General features: G+C 45.8%; 1 protein-coding gene across 1 annotated transcript; it reads right to left on the bottom strand.

Annotated features, from left to right (window-relative positions):
• Positions 1–413: 413 nt before the first annotated feature.
• DHX57 (DExH-box helicase 57) lies at positions 414–16823 on the bottom strand. The gene is made up of 24 exons (XM_041404229.1): positions 16757–16823; positions 15295–15493; positions 14411–14563; positions 13951–14115; positions 12799–13601; positions 11553–11743; positions 11301–11422; positions 10845–11040; positions 9994–10118; positions 8757–8890; positions 7927–7981; positions 7430–7626; positions 6866–6982; positions 6454–6550; positions 5846–6019; positions 5133–5333; positions 4409–4685; positions 3759–3854; positions 3576–3659; positions 3318–3455; positions 2811–2885; positions 2262–2396; positions 1707–1907; positions 414–1614 (listed from the first exon to the last, which is right to left on the bottom strand). The coding sequence occupies exons 2-24, from the start codon at positions 15486–15488 to the stop codon at positions 1471–1473; spliced, it is 4074 nt and encodes a 1357-aa protein (XP_041260163.1). The 5' UTR covers positions 15489–15493; positions 16757–16823; the 3' UTR covers positions 414–1470.
• Positions 16824–24429: the final 7606 nt, after the last annotated feature.

Here is a 24429-nt window from a genome sequence, read left to right as displayed (position 1 = left end):
TGGAGTGCCAGTAATTTTAGGAATGGTAGGAAGGACAGCGTGCCGCTTTCCTGGAGTGGCTGCCCAAGGGAAGTGGAGAATAAATTCTATTGCTTTTATTTTATTTAACTGTATCTCAGTGTGTGAATATCTGATCCCATGCTTCTCCCTCCTCTCAGTGCCAGCTCATGGAGGTGGGATGGGGGGAGGGAGTGGAGCCAGCTGGGGCTAATCCATCCCAGCAGAGCTGCAGTGGCCATTCTCTACACAGGGATGTTGGTCTTGATACTCCCGTCATCTTCCTCACAGGAGGGCATGCTGGTGTGAAACTCCTACAAACAGTGGGTATTTTCCTAAAAAACCAAACTCGTCTAACATCACAGGAGGGCATGCTGGTGTGAAACTCCTACAAACAGTGGGTATTAAAAAAACAAACTCGTCTAACACTGTCCCTCCCTCCGCTCATTCCTCAGGTTGTGGTCACACTGGTGCTGAGGCAGGGTTCACTCTGCTGACAGAAGGGTGACAGCCCAGTCCCGTCACTTCAGGCACTTGGTATTTGAGCAGCTTGGCTGCAGCAATGCGCAGCACTGCAATTAAAAGCAAGGCCAAAGGGAGGAAATAATGGTTCATTATTGCTACAGCATTTTACCCCACACTGGAGCAGCCCAGTCCTCAGAGCAGGAGTTTGGCCAAAAGCTTCCAGAAGTGGGACTTCGTTCCAGCTGTGTAGTGTGGAACCCATGCACAGCTGGAACCCATACCACAATAATTAGCAGTTAACAATGGCATCTGTCCCAAGAATTCATTTTAATGCACTACAGTAGTCCCATCTCAGCTGTTTTACTTACTCTGCAGAAAGGGCTGGAACAGCCTCTCTTCCAGGGAAAATGTCCACACTGTGGTGGAGTTTGTCACCAGAGCAACCTGCACTGATCCAAAACCACACTGACTGATGCAGTACATCTCCTTACCATAGGACGTTGAATTGCAGAACCTCTTGACACAAAGCTAAAGGTGCTTACTTGTACAAGGGCTTTGGGTTGAACTGTAAACAGGATCCCTGGTCAGCCAGAACTGCCTCAGTAAAGTCTTAGTCAAAATGTAGAAGTGAGTTTAAACCAGTTTGGGAGCGGCTCCCTATGCCGCATGCTGCCTCCAGCCGTGACTATTACAAGAAACAGCTGGCTAGCAGGTGTTTGTGTGACCAGAAAACACTACTACCAGGACATAGTCCCATAAGAAACACTCAGAGGTTTCTGTTCCTTCTGGAAGAGTTGCCATTTCCCCAGAGCTGAGTGTAAGCCACCTTAATTTCAACAAGCAAACAAAAAAAAAACCAACCCAAAACTCAACAGTACAGTTGCCAACTTGTTTTTGCAGAGGTCCACGCCACATTTTGAAGCAGTAAATACATCGGGACACTGACGTTACTTGGTCTGTTCTCAGGCAGCAGCCATGGGTGATGCTTTACAGAAAGCTGTTCTGATGTCACTGCGTGGTCACAAGCTTGACAATCATCCCAATGATCCGAGAGCCTCGAGGGCACATGCACAAATCCATGCTGGGATTCTTGATTTTATCCTGCAGCAGCTGGTCCAGCTCACAGCGCAGCTCTTTCACCAGCTCAGCCACCTGACACACGTGGTAAAACACAGAGGCAAGGGTAAGGCTCAGCTGCAGCTCAGCTCTGCAGCTCTCCCAGGAGGGCCCCTCCTCCTCCTCACCTGGTGAGAGGCAGCCACAAAGCGGATCCAGCCGTCGTCCAGGGAGATGACAAAGTCCCCCTTGAGCAGCTGCATGTGCACCTGGCCGCCCCCGAGCAGCACCAGCGGGTACACGGACACCATGCTGCAGTCCCGGATGAACACGCGGCTCGTCTTGATCTTCTCGTGGTACACCAGGTACGGGCTCTCAAAGTGCCTGGTCTGGGACAGGGACACAACAGCCCGGTCAGAGTGACATTGCTCTTCCTGCCTCTGCCACACAGGCCAGCTCTGCAGCAGCAGGTGGGCCTGAAGTGCACCTGCAGCACTAACAGACCCTCCTTGACCCAAAAGAGCTGCCAACAAAAGAGCTGCTGGCTCCAGAGGCTGCAGTTTAACTCTGTGCCCAGGAGGACACTCCTAACTCAGGAATGCACCATTATTTACAGTTCAATCATTAAGATATTTTTTTTTATTTTAAACATGAATAATGATCCTCAGTGTAATTTTAAACACTCAAGCAAAAGTGATTTATTTTATAAAAAAAGAGCATGCTTTGCAGAAAAATATCCTGACCTGATAATTCACAGACGAAGGATGAATATGAACATAACCATCATTTTTAGTAACAAACTTCAGCTCTTCTGCTTTTGGTTGCATTTTGACTGCTCCTGTACTGGTCTTCTGGTATTTACCCTCTGGCTTTTTCACCTGTATGGTAAGAAAAAAGGTTATAAAAAAATCTGCTGCACCAGGAAACCTTTTAACTTCATGTTTTAAATTTTTCAAAACCAGAAATTCTGTAGTAGCAACATGTCAAGTCACTGGAGACAGGTATTACACTCCAGGTGTTGTCCAACCCTGACTCCCTTTGTAACCTCAGCCTTCTAAAAAGGTCTAATTTTAAGTGGCTTCTTTACATTTCCTGCTGGCTTTTGTGTGACTGTAATCAGCCTGTATGAACAGCAGCAGTCTGTATGAACAGCAATACAAAATCTTGACACCACAAGCAGCAGATTTTGGAAACCTAAGCCAGGCTCAAGGCTGCCACACTGAGCCCAAATGAAAGCAGGCTATGTGGATATCCTAGACCAAAGAAGGGAAAATGAAAAAGCGTTCTCTTACCTGGACAACATTGGGATACAGTGCAGCACACAGCATAGCTGAGATCAGCTTGATGTTCTCTGCATTCGAATTTGCCTGTGAAATCAGTAGATCATTAGGGATCCTACAGTTCAGTGTGTAAAGGTAAAACCCTGCTCCAGGAACGACTGAATTCCTGAAACTAGTTCACTTTTACAGCTGCACTCCTGTGCTTTATAGAGGAGGACAAGTCACTGCTCCTGTGGCCTCAGGTTGGACCTGGGCTGCATTTCCCCCCACTATCAATGGAACAAATTGGCCACCACTATCCTGGTAAGCAGCTGAATTGTTCTCTGACATGTGGCTACAGAGTGGCTTGCACCCTTGAGAAAGAAAGCACAAGCTGTCCCAAAGCACAGGAATCCTACAACTGCCAAATCCTGATCATCATGTAACCCCAGGGCATCTCTGGCCCCAGGCTTTCTGAAGGCAGCCCACATGAAAAACTGCAGCAGCATTTTGAAGCACCGATGAAATGCTGTGAATTACCTCCTCTCCTGTGGCATCCAACACGCCATCACCTCCTTGGGACCACTTCTTCTCAATATCCCTGGCTCTCAATCCCTCCTTCACAAAGCCGATGTCAGAAAGCAGCTCTGCAAACTGCCTCTTCAGACTGGCAATTTCCTACAACAGACAGAGCGCTGTGATGGCTGCCACACCCAGCAGGAAGAGTCTTCCCCAGTGGCTTATTTCTGTCACTGGGATTCTGCCAGTCCCTGTGCCAAGCCACAAACACTGACCTACCTGAAGAACTCTTCCTGATAGAAAGTTCTCCCTGCAGTAGTTGTAGCTTGCTTGAGAGCCCTCTTTGATACTTAAACGCCATCCCTGATTGAGAGGATGGGAGGAAGCCTTTAATAAAACCCTTCTGCTTGGATATCAAACACATCACAAAACCCCAAGAGAGGCTACTGAGTTTTAACTCACCTTATAGGCCTGGAGAAGAGCCAGGTAGTCACTGTTTCCTACTGCAAACTCCAGCTTCTTTTTGTTTGCTTCTTCCCTTTTATCCCATGGTGACACCTAGACAGGCAGTAACAGGTTAGTGTGTTCTTCCCCTCACCACTTGGACGAGCCATTCTAGAGCTACATGGCACATTCTCTTTGGTATTTTCACAGCAGCTCACAGGTCAGAATGCAAATTTTCCCTGTGGATAACAGAAAATATGAGGCATTCAAAAGAGCACCTGATTCAAGAAGGCAAAGTGACAGTGAAGACACAGAGATCCAAACTGACCTCTGCATGCACAGCTCAGATGTGTCAGCTCCATCCATTACCACTATTTCACAATTTATATCACCAGTAATTTTCACACCAAATTCAGACAAAATGTGTGCACTTCTTAGGTAGAAATCAAAAATAACATTCACTGTTTGTACTGTATGTAAATACCACTCTTGTTGCTCACATGGTTTTGAACTTCTGCTTATAACTGGACTGTTTTAACAAGCCCTTCATTAACACATAAACAATTCAGCTAAAAAGAAGAATTAAAATATCAAGTGTAGCGTGCTGCACGTCACAACAGCATTTTGCTGCCACACAAAAACACGACCCTCGGGTTAAGAATACTTACAAAAGGTGACTTAAAGGCCAGGCTGGCTGCTATGGTCAGAGCAGGATCCAGGCAGCGGAAAATGGTGCCAAACAGCATGAGCTTGCCAATCCTGACATCCACAGGCAGCGAAGCCAAGTGGTATCCCAGAGGAGTGAGCTTTTCCTCCGGAGTTAACGCTCCCAGGTCCCGCAGTCGCACCTTTGATGCCTGCAGGGACTCAGTCCTAGGGGGCTCGATCAGGCGTGATAAGACAGAGTGAAGACTCTGCTCAGAAAACATCTCCAGGATCTTAATTCTTAAGACAGGGGAGGGAAAGTTAAAAAGAAAACACAAAAAAAGAACAAAAAGCAGCTTAGTTTCATCATACAGGATAAAAAAAGCAAGCTTTTGTAAAAACAGATTGAAAAAAGCAAACAGAAAACGTGTTGAAGAGCACACTCTCTAGAAAAGGGCTGGTAACACAAAGGTGAAGTCAGGGAACAATGTAGAGAGAGTCTGTAAGAACAGATTTCTATTTAGTACACTGAGGTTTGAAATAAAGTTTTTACTGCAGAACTGTAATTTGTGCTGCTTTGTTTCCTCTCAGTACAAAGGGGTGCGCAGCGTGCAGCAGGGACAGGAAGGCCTCTTCCTTTAACGTCTGCATGATGATGGTGCTTTGGTGTGGGTTGTGGCAGGTGCTCCCTGCAGCAAAGGAAGGACATTCTGCACGCTGGCTTTTTCAGGAAACACAACAGCTCACCTTAGACAGAGCTGCTCCAAGGGCACTCTCTGTATTTCTGGCAGCTGTTGTTTTACAAGCTGATGGTTGTAGTGGTGGCTGCTGAAGAGGTGGAAGCAGACGCCCGAGGCCACACGTCCTGCCCGCCCTTTCCTTTGCAGAGCATTGGCCTTGGACACAAAGGTGTCCTCCAGACTTTCCATTCCTTTGCCTGGGTCGTATCTACAGGAGAGCAGGAGACAGGCTGGTATTCACAGAGCCACAGAACCTTAAAGATCATCCAATTTCAACTTCCTCTGCCACATGCAGGGACAGTTTCCCCTAGACCAGGTTGCTCAGAGCCCTGTCCAGCCTGGCCTTGAACCTCTACAGGGATGGGGCAGCCACAGCTTCTCTGGAAAACCTGTGCCAGTGCCCCCCCACAGTAAAGAATTTCTTCCTAACATCCAATCTAAACCTGCCCTCTTTCAGTCTGAAGCCATTTCACCCCTTGTCCTGTCACCAGCCCTAGTAAGGAGTGCACAGAGAACAGGCTGGAGGCTGAGCAGGCAGATGCTGCCAACTTCTGTGTGGATACAATTCCCACCCCTGCACTTGGATCTGAGTTTAGACTGGCTTTCTCCACCTCACAGCAACTTTCTAAAGACCAAGTTTCCTTCCAGTTTTTCCCATCTCTTTGGAAAACTCAAGGCATGAAACAGTTTACAAAAACCCCAAGGAATGAATGCCAGTACCTTTTCTCCTTCATTTTCCCAGAGTCAATCACATAGACCACGTCATCGATGGTGACAGATGTCTCTGCAATGTTGGTAGAGATGATGATTTTGGTAACTCCTGCAGGAGGCCTGAGGAACACAGACTGCTGTTCTTCACTGGACAGTGAGGAATGAAGTGGATAAACCACACACCTGCAAGGACAACAGGACAAGATGCTCAGGGCATCTCCAGCCTCTTCCTTCTTGGGAACAACCTGCCTGCACACACTTTTGCCTCACTAGATACTGTCCAGAGTGTTACTTCTCCTTGTAACCATCCAAGGCCAAACACAACCACAACCAAATGTAACTCAGCAAACATTCTGAGATCTCAGCAGCCTGGATTATGCAGAGCACAAAATGGAAACCACTCCTCACTAGGGTCTCTGAGAACTTCAACAACTGACCTTCCTGAGCTGAGGAGAAAAACAAAAGGAGGGAGCCAACAAGACAGAAAGGAATTACCCTGACTGGAGTCAGGTCACACATTTAATCAAGCTAATTTATCCCTGGATAAAGGTAGGCTTTGTGCAGGAAATGACTATTTATGGGTAAAGACTGACAGTTTTGGAGCTTTTCTGCCTTACCTCTTGCTGTGCCTGTTATTAAAAAGAGCATTAGTCTGAAGCTGCTCATAAAGCATCTTGATTTCTGCTAGGCCAGGCAAAAATATCAACACAGCACCTATATATGTAGATAAAAAAAATTTAAAATCTCTCAACAAAAAGGACAGCACAATATCTTATTAATGTGCAATTATTGTACTACAAAAGCACACAGGCTGTAACAGTCCTTCACAAAAGACTTCTCAAAGTAGACAATTTTCCTGCCTTCCCCCTCCCATGTATATCACAAGCTTTGTAACTCAACTAGCAATTTATTTTTTTCCAAAATAGTCAGTAGTTACAGAACCTCTGCATGCAAATCATTAGCTTTGGGCTGTCCAAGAAACTTCCAAAGAATCTTCTTTTGTTTATCTCCCAGGGACAATGAAATTACCTGGGGGGTACGAATGTCTGCCAGCAACTATCCATTCCAGCAAGGCTTCAATTAATTCTAGATTAACTTTGTCCAAGTCCATGACAGACATTGTTTTCAACACTGCCTTGCTAACCCCTGGAAAAAAAAAAAGAAATGAAAGATGCAGTAAATCCATGTCTTGCAAAACACATCTGTGGATGCATGGGACCAGTTACAGGTTTGTTTAAAGAGCACCTGGCTTAGACCTGAAGAGGGCAGATCCATGCTGTGCCTCAAGCAAAGCTGCTTCAGCAAGAACAGACACAGAGAGCAAAGTGGGACTAACAAAGCATGTGAAAATGGATGGAAAGAGACAGTAGCTGAAAATTGTCCATTTTCAGATGCTAAGTACTAGTTTCAGCCAAGACCTTTGCTTGTAGTTTAAGAGAACAATGGGTTCTCTTTTCTTTTAAACTAGCAGGAAGTTTCTCATCTAGAACTTCACAAGTGCAAATCTCTGAATTACAGATAAGCATTCAGCTTACAGTGATAATATCCCACGTTGTCTGTGTGCCAATCTATTAAATTTAAGAAGGAGTTCACCTTTATATCGTGTAAGGAGCTGCTTAAAAGTTAACTTCTGGTCTGGGTCTGAATCTCTGACCACGGTGTCAGTGGTTTCCAGAAGGCCAGCACGCCTCAGGTCTTCCTCTACTTCTTCAAATGCAGTTCTTTTGTGTCTTCCATTCTGTTCTTGCTTTACCTTCCTCCTGTAGGGACTGCTGTCCTCTAAAACATACCTGGACAGCAGAAGAACATTTGGTAGTGTGGAAAGAAGCCTAACAGCTTCCTTCTAATAACTAACTGCAGAGATAGGGTATCTAAAATATTTTTTTTTAAGTCTGAGAGGAACTTTGTATAAACCATAGATAATATGAAGGTCAAGGTGCTTTAGTAGAGCTCCAAGAGTGCAGGTGATGAGGGAGATCTGAGAGGATTTACTTTTTAAATAAATGCATAGAACTACTGCAGTCTCAAATTCAAAAGTGCAACCTCAACCTCACCACCCAAATACATCTGAGAACACGTGAATTTCACACCTTGTCATTGCAATCACATCTTCCAGAAAAAACTGGTCCACAGGAAACGTTCGACCTGAAAGGAAACATGAGAATAAATCTATCTACACATGCCACAACAGCATGGAGAAAAGAGGAAAAAGACCAAAAGATTATTGTAGTTTTGTACAGGTTATTATGACATACACTGGCTTCACAGCTCTCACCTACACTGCACTCTTGAACACAATTTCTGACTAGGACAAACAGTGGGTGTCTTCCAAGCACGGAGTGTTCAAGGCCAGGTTGGACGGGGCCTTGAGCAACCTGGTCTAGTGACAGGCCCGTGGCAGGGAGTGGAACTAGTGGACCTCTAAGGTCCCTTCCATCCTAAACCAATCTAGGGTTCCATGGTAACATGCACAATGCACTCACACAGGCAGAGAAGGGCAGATACACTATGGGGAACACACCCATGTTCCTCTCCAGCTCCACATCATAACTCAGCAATTTAAAAGGCACATTGGGCTAAACATGCACACATCCAGCTGGATCCTCTCACTGATCCTTTTCTCACAAGGATACAGGAGAGTCTTCAGCTGTGGTGAAACTAACCCAGGGATCCATGTCATGCACACACCATATAATGATTGTCTGAGGAGGGAAATTCTGCTGGTATTAAATAGACAGCACAAAAATGTCAACGTTTCCAAGTCCTTTCTCTCCTAAATCTCATTAGTCTCTCCTCTAAGTCTTCAGCATCGAATTTATGGTATACATCATCATCTTGAATTGAGAAATACTTTGCAAGAAGAAATAGTGAAAACAAATCTCTAAAGCGATGAATGACAATAAAAATGAATGTTTTTCACCTGGTATGTTAATGATTGGACAGGAGTGGAAGTACTGAGAGAAAAGCTCAGCATTCAGGGTGGCACTCATCAGTATAATGCGCAGGTCTGGCCTCTGAACCATTATATCCTTCAAAACCAGCAGCAGGAAGTCACTGAAGAAAACAGGCAAAAGAACATTTGAATGTCTTCAGTATTAACTTTCAGACTATTTTTCTCCCTTTCTGTCCACCTTTCTGTCCTGGTGTTTTCAGTAGCACAGCAACACCATCACAGAAACATGAGCTTGTTGGAATGGCCCAGTGAAACGCAATCTGCAAATCTGACTCTCTTCTGGTTGTCCCTTACTGGAATATCAGGATTACTTAGCAAAACCATTTAAACAAAAAGTTTTATAAATTACTTACATTAATGACAACACAAGAACATCAGATAAGAAATTAACTCAAAGTAACAGATGAGTCCTTATTACTCCTCTTCTTCACTGGAAGAGTTACTCAAATTTACTCACACTTCCCTGCTCACTGTATTTTTCCCTCTATATTTATAGCTTTTGTGGCATGACTAGAAGACTGGCTTGAAGTGATTTAAATAAGAAGAGGGATCCTTGAGAAACACAAGCACTTTTAAGTGGCTAAAATACCACCTGAGCTTCAGAATAACGGGTAAGAGACAAAGCATCTTAGAAACCCACTGCACTGCAGTGTTAGACAAGGAAAACAAAGAAAAGGATGCTTGCCACTTAAGTTACAGAGATACTGACAGACATTATCTTTTGTCTGTGATCAGCAGTGAGGTAAAACTGCAGGAGGCTAGAGCAGGATAGGATGAGACTGTCTAGTAAAATCTACAGGCTGGAAGGAAATGCGAGCATCTGTCCCTTGCTCTGCTGAATCCTGCATCAGGGAAAAAAATCCCCAAAAGGCATGTGAAGAATTATGGTATTTCATAAAAGTCAAAACAAGGAAACTGTAAGACACAGACAGCTTTGGTTAAAAAGTTACTTAACCCTCCAGCCCTATCCAGAACCTCTTTGCAACACTGCTACAATGTGAGGGTGCTTTTGAGGCACAGCAATTTCTGAGAGATGTGCTTTGTCACAAGCTGCTGCAGCACAATTTCCCACTGCCCAAAGACAAGAACCTAAACCCAGCCTCCTTCCACCATCCCATACCACTGCCACAGGATCAGCTATTTGCACCTTAGCCACATTTGACTACGTTTCTCCATTTTGCTTACAGGATAAGAGATTATTTACCTTTCTTCTGTTCTTTCGTGAACTTCATCAACAATAACATGAGTGACTCCCTGCAAAGTCAGATCTCCTTCCAGCCTTCTCAACAGCACACCAGTAGTGCAGTACAAAAGCCTGGTAGCTGAGGACTTGAAGGGTAAAACAAAGCATTCAGTTGACTCTGGGCAAATTAACACAGTGCAAACAGAGTATGTGCTGCTGTAAAGCATTTGGTTTCAGATCAGTGCCAGGTTTGACTGAGAGGGAACAAGCAAGCCGTGCTGGAGATGGATTTTAATTTCTTGACTGGCACTGACAACACCTGCTTCTTACCAAGGGGCATTGCTACCTATCAAAAAATATGAACTGCTTTTCCTGTGGACAGCGTTTCCTGATAAACAACTCAGATCTCTCTTCCTAGGAAGATTTGGTGAGTCTCTTTTAGCATGCTTATTGGAAAAAGCAATCAGCTGCAACACAGACAAAACTTCACTTCCAACACAGCAGTTTCTGTCTGGCTGTAGGTGCACCCTTCAGTCTCCACTTGGGAGACACATGGGAATGGCAACAGGCAGAAGAACAGCCAGTAGCCTTCCAAAGGACAGCAGGATTACTCACATTACTCCCCTTCACCTGGCTCAACAGAAAGCAAACCTGCAAGACACAGCACTGCACTCTCATTCTGCAAAGTGAACTGTGCAACTTGAGAAGAAATAAAATACAGAACATGTTTCATAGTATTTTTTAAATACAGATGATACAAACTTGCTTATCTCACTGCATGGCAGGTTTAGGGCAGAGATTATGTACACTAGAGAAGTGTTAAGCACATTTTAACAGGAGTAAATGAAAACCAGCAAGCAAAGCATATGTACCTTTACACTTTCCAGACGGATCTGATATCCAACAGTGAGTCCAATCCTTTCTGTTCTTTCCTTGGCTACACGTTCAGCCACAGAAATGGCAGAGATCCTGCGAGGCTGAGTGCAGATGATGTTTGCAACTCTGCTTGGAGAGCCTTGCAATGAAGCATCCAAGATAAACTGAGGAATCTGAGTGGTTTTCCCACAGCTGCACAACAAAATCAGGAATTAATTAAAAACCCTACAAATGCAATATCTTCCACCCACATCAACTGACTGCATTCCCACTGGAAATTTGTTTTGTTTCCTTAGTGCCATCCTTCACACGAGTTCACCTAGGACTGCTGTCACTGGTTACACTGGTCACAGATAAGTCACCAACCCAACCTTCCCAGAACATGGATCACATTTCATGTTATTCTGTGTACACTTTGATACATAAAGTCTGTATGGTAATCACACTCTTACCCTGTCATGCCACTCACAACAAGAACTTGGTGACTCTCAAGCAAACCCAGAATGTTTTCTCTCTCTTGCCATGCAGGGAGCTTCTGTCTTTCATACAGCATGGACTGAAAGTGCCTGGAAGACTGATGGACAAAGACAGCACAGCAGTAAGGACACCACTGGGATGGAATAGAACCATCTAAAACAACAGCTTGTCTCTTAAATATTTATTTCCCTAAAGTAAGCAACAAATCTATGTTCTGCACATTGTACCTTTTTCTGCCGAAACTGTGCGCAGATTTTAACATTTTCGTTATACAGAGACTTTGCCTGCACATCATACTTTTTGGAAAGCTTCTTCTTCAAGTTCACATAACTCTCATTCTCCACAACAACTTGTTCGGGCTCTTCCTCCTCCTCTTCTGCCACCACCTCTTCTTCCTGAGGCTCTGACACTGTTGAGGCTTGAGACAGAGAGTGTACAGTTAAATATTGTTGTTACTAAGGAACGGGCAGTGAAGGAAAGAGAGATATGTTCCAGGCAGGATTTCCAACAAAGAACCTTGTTAGACTGGGCCTGAGGGTCTGAGGACTGTTTCAGATTTGTCAGCCAGCCCTTGACAGTTTTAAGGCTACTTTTACTAAAAAAAAAAAAAACCAAACAAACAAAAAAACAAACCAACCAAAACTTATTTTATAGCCTAGGGAATATTTTATAACTAAAGAAAATTATTTGGGATCTCAGTTTCTGGAACAAAGCCGTCTTTCTGCAGAAGTGTTCAAACAATGGAATACTCTGTCTTACTGTAGCAAAAACACAGCTTGTCGCTATTTAAGAGCTCTACAACTCAATGCAGTTGTTCTTGAACACTGTCTTGAAAAAAGCTTGCCTTACATAAAAGTAGTTTTGGAATTGAGAGCTGGAAAGTCACCCTGCCACAAGTGACACAGACTCAACTCTCCCTCTGTGAAATCAACCTGCCTGCACCAGCATAAATAGAAAGCGATGATATCTTGAACAACGTTCTATAACCACTTTCCACATTTGCTCAGCCTTAAATCCACCTTTGTAAGTGAATTTTGAGGAGCTGTTGGTAATTTTAAGTAATCTAAAAAAAGAGGTTTCTGAATTGATGAGTCGCAGATGCAGCAAAGCTTGCAAACAACCCTTCCTGTTCCCTTCCAAGCACATTTCTCTGGTCCATTCTGGTGAGCTCACATCTCTCAATGCTGTCCATGGATTGTTTGGCAATGGGCATCACTCACTCTGCCAAACCAAACTCTGTGCTCCTTGAACTCAGCTCTGGCCAGCACAAAACCCTTCTGTAATCAAGCTGCAGCACAGAGAACTTCCTGAGGCACAGACAGATCATGGATCTGGCTCACCACATGACTTCAATCTCCAGAAATAGATTTGGAACAGATGGCTGAACTGGGGGCTCTGCCTTGTCTCTCTTTTTTCCTTTTAAATCTTTCTGACTGTTCGTAGCCCAGAAACCATAAAGGAGATTTGGCGTACCTTCAGCCTGTTGATTTGAAGCAGGTGCACTCTCTGTCTGTGGCTTTACAGGAGGTGCTGCCAGCAGGGAGACAGGAGGAACACTGAACTTGTGTTGAGTATTGCTCAGGAGCTCACTGATCTCGTGTTCATCTTCTAAACAAGACACCAAGGTGTACACCACTGGCTCATGAGACTCCGCAGCTGCCAAGGCCTTTCCAAAGAGGAATTCAGCAATGTGCAGACGACAAGCAAGAGGCAGATTCTCATCAGTGGAGTAAAATGCCACAAGAGGTGCCTGAAGTGGATACTTGTTCTCGTCAGGAAATCTTACTTCAAGTTCATATATGGGACCATCACTGTGTCTGAGATGAGCATCGTCTACAGAGTTCTTGGATGTGTTTAGTGGATGGTTTGGAGGGAATTCATGTCTAAATCTGCATTTTGAACCAAACCTGCAGCCTCCTTGGAGGTAAAATTTACATGTTTCCTTTGAAGTCTGTTTTCCTGTGTCCCTTGTACTTTTTTGTTTAGATTTACTGAACCTGTGTGTTAGGTAGTCCAATTCCAAACTAAAAGTCCAAACACGATTTTTAATCCTTTCTACAAATTTCTCTCCATAAATTGACCGGAGGGCAAAAGCTTCTTCTTGTCTCTGCTCTAAACATTCCTCTTGACTGGCTTCAGCAGCTGCTGCAGAAACCTGCATCTTCTCTCCATACCTTTCAGAGAAGCACTGCAGTAGCAAATACTCCAATGATGCCCCAATATTTCCATTGCAGGATCTCAGCACCGCCCTGCAGCGCTCCCCGTCAAAACCATACCTGCACCAAGAGAGAGCAAACAGGGCAGCAAGTGAGTGAGAGACTTGTATGCAGCAAAATAATCACAGATCTGGCTTGATCAGCCTCACAGCAAGGGAGCGTGCATGCCACTGCCTCACACCTCAGAATGTAGCATTTCATAGTTTCAGGGTTAGATTTCCCCCCTCAACTACAGAAATTAAACTCTTCATAAAAAGCTGTCACATATAAAATGCTCCCAAACCAAGCAAAAGTACTGAATAATTATTAATGTCTGAGCAAAATGGATGAAGAACACAAGGAGGGCTTACAGAGTATTGAGAGCAGGGATCTACCTCTTCATGATACAAATCATTCAATAAAGCATCACCTGGAGAGTTTGTGCACAGCAAATGGAGACACTTCACTGTCTACAATTCTGTGCTCAGCTGGCTCAGCAGACAACCTTGGCAATACATCAGAAGCTTCCTGTTCTGTTGACCAGCACTGCTCATCATCGAGGTAATCAGGCTCGTCATCATCTTCTCCAGCTACACTGATAAAAAGAGTCACCAAGTTAAAATGAAATAAAATTAAAATGTTGAGTAAACATAAAACTCTGCCTCTGCAGTTTTAAATCCTTAATTTAAATGGTAGATCTTTTAAATGGTAGATTTGGCTACCCCTTTCCCAGTGTTAATATTGTAGAAAAACAAAGCAGAGTCAAAACCATAGGATTTGAGATATACTTAAAAGGTAAGGGAAAAAATACTGTTTCCATTTCTGACAGTATGCCTGCTAACGCATGCTCATGTAGAGAAGCTGGAAGCAGTGCCTCCATTTAAACTAACTCTGATTCAGGTGCCAGCTCCTGCCCTTGCAGCTCTTGAAGGAGTTCTTTCACTCTTCTCTGGTTCTCTGATGTCATGTGTATGGTTTGCAAAGGCATTCTTGCTTCAGGTCTCTGCTTCATTTGCCCTCCTCTTCTGGCAGGGGCACTTGATCTGAAAATTAAAATAGGACATAACCATGAGTTATCTGCCTGGCTCAAATGTTCTTTATTGAATTGGAATGTTAGGGCCCAAACCTGTAATTCAAAACAGGAAAATCAAAACAAGAGAAATCCATCACCTAAGGATTATTCAGCTGGAGTCACTCTTATGTGACCCGGATTTCTATGTCTTTATCTGCACACACGTGTGCATACACGTATTGTATCCTATGTCGAATCCAAAATGATTTACTGAACACTTTGCTAGGTAAAGATGTTCTTAGACTACAATACAAACACATATTTCTAAGCTAGATGGGTCAGAACACACACAGGATACTAAACTAATTCTAAACTGCTGATTTTCCATGGCCCAGCTTCTGTTTTGTAATACACAAATATTAATATCCTGTGTTTATTAATGTGTACTGACCAAAAGTGTCCTGAAATTACTTTATCACCAAAAAAGAAAATCAGAGGTTATAATCTTTAAAAAAACAAAACACTTTTCTAGGTATCAAATCCATAAAACATTAATCAAAACAGACATGTAAAAACTGCTTCATAGTGAAACACTTCCATCACCCTTTCACTCTTCTATATTCAAACATGTCCAAAAACCAGCCCCAAATGTCTACGAACGTCAACATACAAAAAGTATCTCAAATGGCCCAAAGTATTGCAAACAACACCCAAGTATCCCAGACACCTCTATGCCAATCCCCCCCAAACCAACAGAAATACCTGGATTCTAGCCTTGGTTCCTCAAAGAGACAAAAATCATCTCCATCATCCCAAATTTTGGTTGAACATTTCCTATTTCCACCAAGCTGAGGCTTGTTTGAATGACCACTGCTGCCTCCTCGTCTTCCACCGCCTCCTCTCCCGCGTCCTCCTCCTCTGTTGGGCTTTCCTTTTTTCCTCGCTAACCAACTCATGTTTCCTTGGGGAACAAGAGGAAAAAACCAGTCCCTAGTTGTGAAGGTGATTAAGACCATTGTGTATGTCTGAGCACACATTATTTGTTTTTCTATGTGACAAGGCACCCTCTCAAACCACTGTTGATTATCTGCATGTTGGTGTGTCTGTATACACCTGGAGCAAAAAATATCCTTCTGGAACATTGTTTAGTGAGTTCTGTGGCTTTAGAAAACAATATTCCTCAGCCAAAAGCTGCAAGTTGGGCAAAACTCTCTGCCAAAAGCATGTGCCTACCAGCACTGCTGCCTAACCTGGGAACCCCAGTTTTGCCACTCTGTTAGAACCTCTTGGACACAGAAGCCCACAGGACAAACCCTCAAGGGAAATTTCACAGAAGAAAGCAGCCTCTGCCCCATCACTTTTTAACTCGGCAGCTTGCAGGGCTGAGACTAAAATGTGGAAGGGGAGCTAAAGCCCAAGACACAATGGCTTTTTTCACATTATCTCACACTGGGCTCCCTTCTGCAGGGAGCTGCCCAGGCTGCTGAGCCTGGTCAGGGGAGTGACTGCACTTGTCCTGGCAAACAGGCGGCCTCCTCCCCTTCTCTCAGCAGTGTCCTTCCCAGCGCTGACAGCCCGCCAGGGCTGCCCAGCATTAACACATCCTCCTACTGCACCTCCTACTACTGGGAAGCTATTGCAGGGGACAGGCGAGCAGCTGTGGGCAATCCGGCAGGAATTTCTTCCCTGGATCTTTGCACTGGCACCTCCACAGCCGGGACACAAGTAACAGCCCAAACGAGGGCTTGGGAAGGAAGCGAGTTCCCCTTTTTGTGGCCGCTCTCCCCACTCTAGCTCCACTGGGGCTGGACAGCAGCTCACAGCCAAGCTGACCCCGCCCGGAGCAGTTTGACAGAAAGGAGGGAGGGAGAAGGGAGATCACGGCAGGAGGGAGACCATGGCAGGTGCCCCGAGGCCTCTGTCACACAGGGTTCTGTCTCCTTCCTCTCAGCTCAGAGCTCAGAGCACAGAGCCCCGGGCACGGAGCAGCTCCGCCGGCTCGTCCCGCCCTTTTCCCGTGGCACCTTCCCCTCCACGGCTGTCTGGGGACCCTCAATCCTCTCCCAGCCCCGCGCTCCCCGGACCCCATCCCCTGCCCACTCCCCTCAGGGAGAGGGGCTCTCCCCTCGCAGAGCCCCCGCGCACCCCCTTCACCTCCACCCCGCTCTCTGCGGAACCGTGACGCCCCGGCAGCTCCACCACTCCTTTTCCCTAGTGTCCCTACCTCTCTGCCCGGTTCCTCTCGGACCCCCCGATCCGGATCCGCGGCGTTTCCCTTCCGGGCCACGGCACCTCCGCCCGCCCCGTCCCGCCCCGCTCCTGCCGCTCCGCCCCTCTCCCCGCACACCGCGCCCGGCGCTGGCAATTGCGTGTGGCGTTTGGATATCTCTGTGTGTGTGGCTGTAACAGTGACACCGGCTGTTTGTTTCTCAGCAGGCATGTTGGTTTTAAAAGTATCTCTTGTGTTCCCGAGTGAAGACGAGAAGGGTGCTTGAAAATCTCGGTAGGTGCTGGCTGCACCAACCCACAAGTTACTGAGGGAGCTGGGCGGGCTCGGCCTGGAGAAAAGGAGGCTCAGGGGGTCTTGGTCACTCTCTGCAATTCCCCGACAGGAGTAGCCAGGTGGGGGTCAGCCTTTTCTCCCAGGTTACAAGTGACAGGACGAGAGGAAACGGCCTCAAGTTGTGCCAGGGAAGGTTTAGATTGCCTATTAGGAAACATGTTCATGGAAAGGGTGGCCAGGCATTGGGACAGACAGGCCAGGGCAGCACCATCCTTGGAAATATTAACCTTGGCATGTGGCACTTGGGGACTGCCTTGCTGGTGTTAATGGCTGTACTCAGTGATCGTAGAGGTCTTCTCCAGCCTTCACTACAAAACTCCGTGCGTGGGACTGAAAGGAAAGTGGTACCAGTTTCAGAGTGAGGGTGACATAAGTGACAAGAGGCCCCAAAGCTGTGTCACTGAGGTGGGGGAGGCCTCTCTGCAGATCCCTGTGCACACAGAGTTGCCCATGACACCTGCCCTGCAGCACATCCTGTCGGGTGGTGACTCTATGGATGGAGACTCCACAACCCCTCCAGGCAACCTGTATCAGGTTGGTGTTTAAAGAAAAAAAATACCACAAAAAATAAAAAGAAAATTTACACACTGGTTTGGCTATATAAGAACCACCACAGCCCCCAACCTAGAAACAACACCTGCCACGAGGGTGTTTCCTCAGGGTCCTTCTGCAGATGGTGGCCACAGCCATCACAACTCTGATGGTCCAGGGTCTGCTCTGCCCCATAAAGGCTCCCCACCACCTCCACAAGGGGCAGAATGGTTCATAGCAATGACTCACATTCTGTGCCACCAAAGGTGCCTGCTCCAGCAGGGCTTATGTGCTCCATGGACCCACCTCTGGGAACAGCCTGTCCGCAGGAGATGGAGAGTCAGCTCTGGGAGAAGTGGCTCTCTACAAATGCATTGCATGGTCTCATGGGGTTTTGCCTCTCAGATTCCTTCTTGTCTTGAAATGAAAAGACTTCTATTCTTATACATATATACACCATTCTCATTTTCTAGAGGGGAACTGCAAAAGGACATCTGAGTGTTTGCTTGAGGGGAACAGTTGATTTTGTTAAATTTTCTTTGCTTCTGAAATAGCCAGCTTAAAAAAAAAAACCAAAACAAAAAACCCCTAAACCTAGTCAACAACCAAACCAAACCAAACCAAACCAAACACACACACATTAAAAAAAAAAAAAAAAAAAAACCTAGTCAACAACAAAACCAAACCAAAACAAACACACACACACACACACACACACAAAAAAAATTGCTCTGTCCTCTGTCCCTAGACCTTGACTTCATAGGTAGCAGCATCTTCCAGAGAGCTTCTCTTAATTTAGGAGCCTGTCCTTTCAGCTCCTTTGCTGGGGCTCCACATTTATCTCTGCTGCACAGCAATTATATTGATTTAGGCTGTGCAGTTTCACAATTCACATTTTCTGCCTGGAGGGTATCTTTGAAGCAGATCTTTGTCTTTCAGGGAGAAATGAGTCTGCCTTTTGTTACTGTGCCTCCTCCTTTATGTCTCCCTGTTCTTACACTTCAGAGTAGCGGTGGACTGGCCCAAGCACTGCCCTGACAGCCCTGCTCTTGCATTCTCCACATGCTCCCTTTGGAGCAAAGAGCCCTCCAGTGAAGGGCTGATCCTCCTTAGGGAAGAAATTGAGCAGGTGTGGAGGGCTTGCTCCCCACCCTCCAAGCCCTTATTTATTTTTACTCAAAATAAAATTTTTCATCATCTAGTAAGAAACAGAAAATACTCAGGTGCTGGTTCGCGTTGCTGCTCCCCTGCCATGGCTACTTTGGCAACCTTGCCCTTGGTCCCTGCGCCTTCTTGGCCCTGGCATCCCTAGGAAAGCCAGGGTGTCAGCAGGTAGGGAGGAGCTGGTTCTGTTTCCCTGTCCCCAACTGGAGGTTGTCTTTTTTGGATGCCACAGGAGGTACTTGAGATCCTCTGAGCCTGGCAGAGCAGCACGGCCACACCAGCCAGCGCCTGGCCCCACGTGGCCCCGCTGCCGTCACTTCCCAGGGCTCCTCGCCCTCCCTCCCCAGCCCTGTGCAATGCTAATTAAAAAGTCAGAAATTCTGCAACGCCTTCTTCCAAGTGCACAGTCCTGGTTTTTGCATGGGCACACGAGGATGTGACCCGAAGATTATATAATTAGAAGACTTTTGTTATGCTTGCATTTCAAATCAGTGATTAGCATGTGACAGTCCCATCTTGGGAAACGTCAAGCCACCATTGCTCTCCTCTCTCTCTCTCCTTTCTTGCACAGTGCTAATTCCCAACTCTAGCAACCACCAGTGCTGAAGGATCTTCAGATAGCCTGGGGTAAGTTTAAAATGTACTCGGCTTGGGTTGAAGAGTGGGGTTAATTATGCTATTTTTCATATTATGGATAAAGCTAGAGCCATAACTAATTATATTGTGTGTGCAGCACATAAAATGATATTTAAAGTGTTTTGCATCTTCAGTGCCCACAGTTATTTTCAGCTGATTTCTTCTAAGATTCTGAATGGAGATCTAGCTTCTTAGTCTGCTGGACAATCTTGTTAGGTTGCATTTATAGTGAGGTTTCTAAAATAGTTTTAAAAGGCTTTTTTTTTTTTTTTCTCTCACCATTTACAAGCTAAATTGAAGTATCATGCTGAATTGACTTATTTGGATGACAGCTGCATTAGAGTTAGTTGGACACAAAGTGCAAGAGTGACGAGAGTAAATAACTGATTTTTTGTTCTCTTTAGAGGACTGGGGTTTGTTCTCCAAGTGGGATATTTAAAACAGCCAGCAATCTCAGCCAGCAGCATTGAGACAGTCACCAGGAAGATCCCAAGCATTTATTTAGGAAAACTGTGGATGCTTAATAACTGAAGCAGCAAAAGTGCACATGGATTCCTGCACTGTTACCCATGTCATGAATTCAGAAGCAGAATGAGGCAGGAAGCCAGACAAACAGTAACAGTTCTGCTCCAAGGCTAGGCTGTGAACGCTCTACTGAACCCTGCCTGCTTGCATGCTGAAGCTTGGCGTAGTGCCTCAGTGTTCTTGATCTGTGATCCTCTGCACAGCTGATTCTCTCCCCCAGTTGTGCCATTCCACGTGGGGGGAGAGCTGGGAGGGGGAGCACGGCCGCACAGTTGCAGTTCAGGCTGCAGGACCTGCCTCCCCTCTCTGCACCATGCATGGCTTTGTGCAGGAACCCCACTCCTGTGCTGCCTCAAGGGCACAACTCACTGGGACCTCATCCATCCATCCATCCATCCATCCATCCATCCATCCATCCATCCATCCATCCATCCATCCCTTCTCCCTCAGGGGATCTCATGGGAAGTGGGTGCTGGGCCCAGGCTCTGTTAACAGCTTGGCTGCTGTGCTGGGCAGGGGGGCTGCAGTGCCAGCTGCTCGTGCAAGGGCAGGGTTCTTTGCTGGCCACCAGTGGCCAGCAGCATGGCAGTCACAAACAGCTTTGGTTCCAGCAGATTTGGCTGCTGGAGGGGAGATAGAAACAAAAGGGGGAAATACATCTTTTTGCCACGATGGAGGAATCTGGTGGCTTTAACACCTTCAAATTATTCTCTGGGCTTTGCTTTGGAGATATTATTCTGACTAGATGAGAACTGCAGGAGTGTAAATGAGTTTTAGTGCTCAGCTCTGAAGAAACAAGCACATCTTTGCCATTTCTTGTCCCTAAAGCAGGGGACCTGGGCTTGAATGGCAGGCCAAGACAGCCTGGGAATGGCTCCATGTGTGACTGGGTACTGAGCCTGGCCAGTGGGGAGCTTGCAGAGGAGCAATAACATCTCCTTGTTGATGAGGGAACTACCCTGTGGTGGCTGGCATGTCAGACAAACCTTGGAATTGCCACAGGTGGAGGCCTGGTAGTGGTTTAGGAAAGGAGCTTCATGGAGAGCTTGCACTTGCTGCTGATGTGCACATGGAATCATGCATATGTATACAGGGAGGGACTTGCTCAGGACTGAGACAAAAACATGAAGGGGGGGGGATTCTCTCCAGCTTTTAACTGCCTCAAGGAGGCTGGAAAAGATGGAGTCCAGAATCTTCCCAGAGGTGCACAGTGAAAGGCACTGGGTACAAGCTGCAGCTAAGGGAAACCCTGACTGGATGTAAGGAAAAATATTCTTCAGGACTGGAGGGCCCAGAGGGACTGTGAAGACTCCAGTGTGGGAACTATCCAGACCAGAGCTGGACTGAGTCCTGAGGAAGTTTGACATTACTCTTGATTTGAGCAGGAAGTTGAACTAGAGCCGTACAAGAGCTCCTGCTCACTTTGATTCTGTTGTGAGTTTAGGACTTGTCCACTGCCAGCAGAGGCACAGTTTGACCAAGCAGCCCCCATCCAGATTCTTAGGGCCAAATACCAATCCTATTTTCCACCCCATTTTTGCACCCTTTAGGCACAAGCCAGACTGTTCAGCCAGCTCAGGGTCCCTGAAATCCTGGTCCCTGGTGAGGACGATCTTAACAGCTTCCCCACCCACAGCTGGGGGGAATAGAGGACAAACCTGCAAACCAGGGCAAGGCTCATGTTCTGTTCCAGTGATGAGGAAGGACTGATTAATTTTGCGTCTTATATTCAGCAATTCAGGAGCACCAGGGAGAGAGAGGCAATGTTACATATTCACCAAGTACAGCAGTGAGCCCTAAATTCCGGAAAGTAGCCAATGTTAATGCAATTATTTAACATAACAAAGAACCAAGGGGTAACTCAGGAAATTGCAGGCTGCAGATAAAGGACACACAAAGACAGTTACTTTGGTAAAACAGGTAAGATTTTCTGGACCCACTTAACCAAGGTCAACCTACTTTGCAGTGCAGTCAGATAGCAAAATTCCTGGTTTGCCTGGAGAAGGAGGGGATGGTGGCATCCCCGGTGCCCCAGTTTCAAAGACTCACTCTGAGCTCTGCAGAGGACACAGACTGTGCTTAAACATGTCCTTAATATAATAGTCAAAAATATGCAAAAATGAAATAAATAAATTTCAGCAAAATGCTGTTTTCTTTGTTTTCAATGAAAACAGAGGAGGTTCATATTTCTTACATATCTGTTTTGTCTTTCCTACTTGTTCCTCTTCCCCCAACATTGCAAAAACAATTCTGAATTTTAAAACCAGTTCTCTGTTAAGCACACTAGTCCTAGTTCAACAGCCCAGTCTCAGGAATTTTCTACGGTGCTGACTAATTTAAACTGGGAGCAAAGTTTTAACAGCTCTGCTACTGAAGTTGAATTTATAAGTCTGTTTTGCTCAGAGACACACACTTAAATACCTTGTCCTCAAAACTTCTAGAGATTTAGCTACTTTGAAAACAACTCACATTCTTGTCATTCTCTGGAATACTTAGTACCAAAAAAGAATTTTTTTTTTCTTTCTTTTTTTTTTTTTTCTGGAGAGGGCTAGAGCACAGAGCATAGGGTGAGAGGCTAAGTGGCTGGGTTTGTCCAGCTTGGGGAAAGGAAGGCTGGGAGAATTCTATAGCCACCTGCAACTACTTAATAGGGGTTGTAGTCCAGACAGCCAGGCTTTTCTCACAGACACAATGAAAGGACAAGTGGCCATGGGCACAAACTCCAACAAAAGAGAACTTGATTGACCATAAGGAAAAAATGCTTCCTCATAGAAGCAGTGTAGCCCTGGTTTGCAGGAGCAGAAAGGTTGAGAATTCTCTAACCTGGCACATACTTAGACCTTGACTAGGTGTGACCCTGACCTGGTCTAGCTTTGGGGTTAGCCCTGCTTTGAGTCGGGTAAGTCCAGAGGTCCTTGCCCATCTAAACTCTGTAATGATTCTAAGAGTCTTCAGAACAAAAAAATAACTGCTATACTATCAGCTGATTGAAAACAGATGCAAAAAACTCTAAGATTTATCTCACTGTGGGAACTTCCCCAGCCTATTTGTACAAATCCCACTTCAAAGGTCCCTCCACCCTTGCTCAGGTTTTCCACACGCTTCACCAAGCGTGTTCTCTCTGTCCTGAGAAGTCAGTGTATCTTCTTAGCAAGTGATCTTACAAACAGCTCTCTTACAAATAAGTTTATCTTTTCATTAACCCTCAATCTTAAGATGATGCTTAACTTTAAGTCCCTCCAGTGCTGTGCTGGAAGCCTTTCAGTCCACATCAGACCCTCCAGCAAGAGGCCAGCTGGGTATTCTGTGGCAGTGGTAGTGTCACCACTCTCCTCTCCTGGAAATTCCACACTCAAAAGCTCTCAGGTTTAATGTGTGGGGCCCAAAGCTACACTGCTGACTGCACCAGAAGCACCTGCTTCTGCTTTGATTTCCACTAGCTACACAGGACTCTTGCATATTTTGCAGTTCTCCCACCTATTTAATGCTCTGTGCCTTTCTCTGTGCATACTTCCCTGAACACATCACCCCAGACCTCTCTGAACCACCTTGGCAGAGCTGTGCCAGCAGAGCTCTGTGCCATAATTATGCTGGCCACTCCAGTCCCGTTAGCAAAGCCAAGGATGACTCACATCAGCCTTCTGCACAGCTGTGTCCAACAGGAATGGAGGCAGGAGGTTATTCTAGAGTCCTAAATCACATCTGGTTTCCTAGTGAGGCTGGACAAAAGCAGACTTGACTCAAACCCTGGGCAGTATGGATGTGTGGCAGGGCCCGTGTTGATAAAAGTGTGAGTTGGTCCAATCTATTTTCCCTGTCTCTGCCCATGTCATTAATCAGGCATCAGGGTCCTAATCCCAATAGCAGATGAATGATGAGGTGCATTACCACGGGATTGGCTTGGGCACAGCCTCATGCCCTGTTGTCCCTGGTTCCCACAGAGGCCACACCTCTGCACATCGAGGTGCCTTGCAGCACTCCTGTGTCTCCCAGTCAGGGAGGCAGTGGACAGAGAAAGCAGGACAAGTGCCTCCTAAAGTGCTAGCAGAATTGTGCAGAAGCATTCTGAAGGCAGTATTTTTGTGGCCCAAACATAGGTCTGAAGCAGATTTTGAGTGACTGGTTACATAGCAAAAAATTGACTCTTGGACACAGAACACTCATGCAACGTGTTCATGTGCTGTTCAAACTACAACATATTTTGATTCAGTGTTCATAAAGAAATTATCTTGCTGAGAAAACAGTCTCTGTGGGACTACATAGAACCTTTTAGTCACCTGTCCATGGAAGCACAAATGGCCTTGGGCTGGGAGGGAAGTGTTTGTACCAGCATACACTCTGTGGAGGCACTGTGAACACAAACAGATCTTTAGGATGCTTCATTATCTCTCAAATCCCTCCTCCTTTCTCTGTTGTCTGAACTTGGAGCAGCTCTGCTCAATAAACCCTTTCTGCATCTTTCTGCACTCAGGGTTCAG

Source organism: Onychostruthus taczanowskii, unplaced genomic scaffold, assembly GCF_017590055.1.
Source record: "Onychostruthus taczanowskii isolate IOZ18803 unplaced genomic scaffold, ASM1759005v1 scaffold21, whole genome shotgun sequence".
Taxonomy (NCBI): Eukaryota; Metazoa; Chordata; class Aves; order Passeriformes; family Passeridae; genus Onychostruthus; species Onychostruthus taczanowskii.
Note: the sequence above shows the minus strand (reverse complement) of the source record. Positions and strands in the feature narration are given on the sequence as shown.

Bases quoted from the DNA above. Each gene is read 5' to 3' on its own strand.
- DHX57 (XM_041404229.1), bottom strand. From the start codon at position 15,488: ATGAGTTGGTTAGCGAGGAAAAAAGGAAAGCCCAACAGAGGAGGAGGA. The intron at 4,686-5,132 runs GTGAGCTGTTGT...CCCTGTCTTAAG, and splicing joins TTGGAGCAGCTCTGTCTAAG to AATTAAGATCCTGGAGATGT. The intron at 1,908-2,261 runs GTCAGGATATTT...TCCCTGTCCCAG, and splicing joins CTTCGTCTGTGAATTATCAG to ACCAGGCACTTTGAGAGCCC.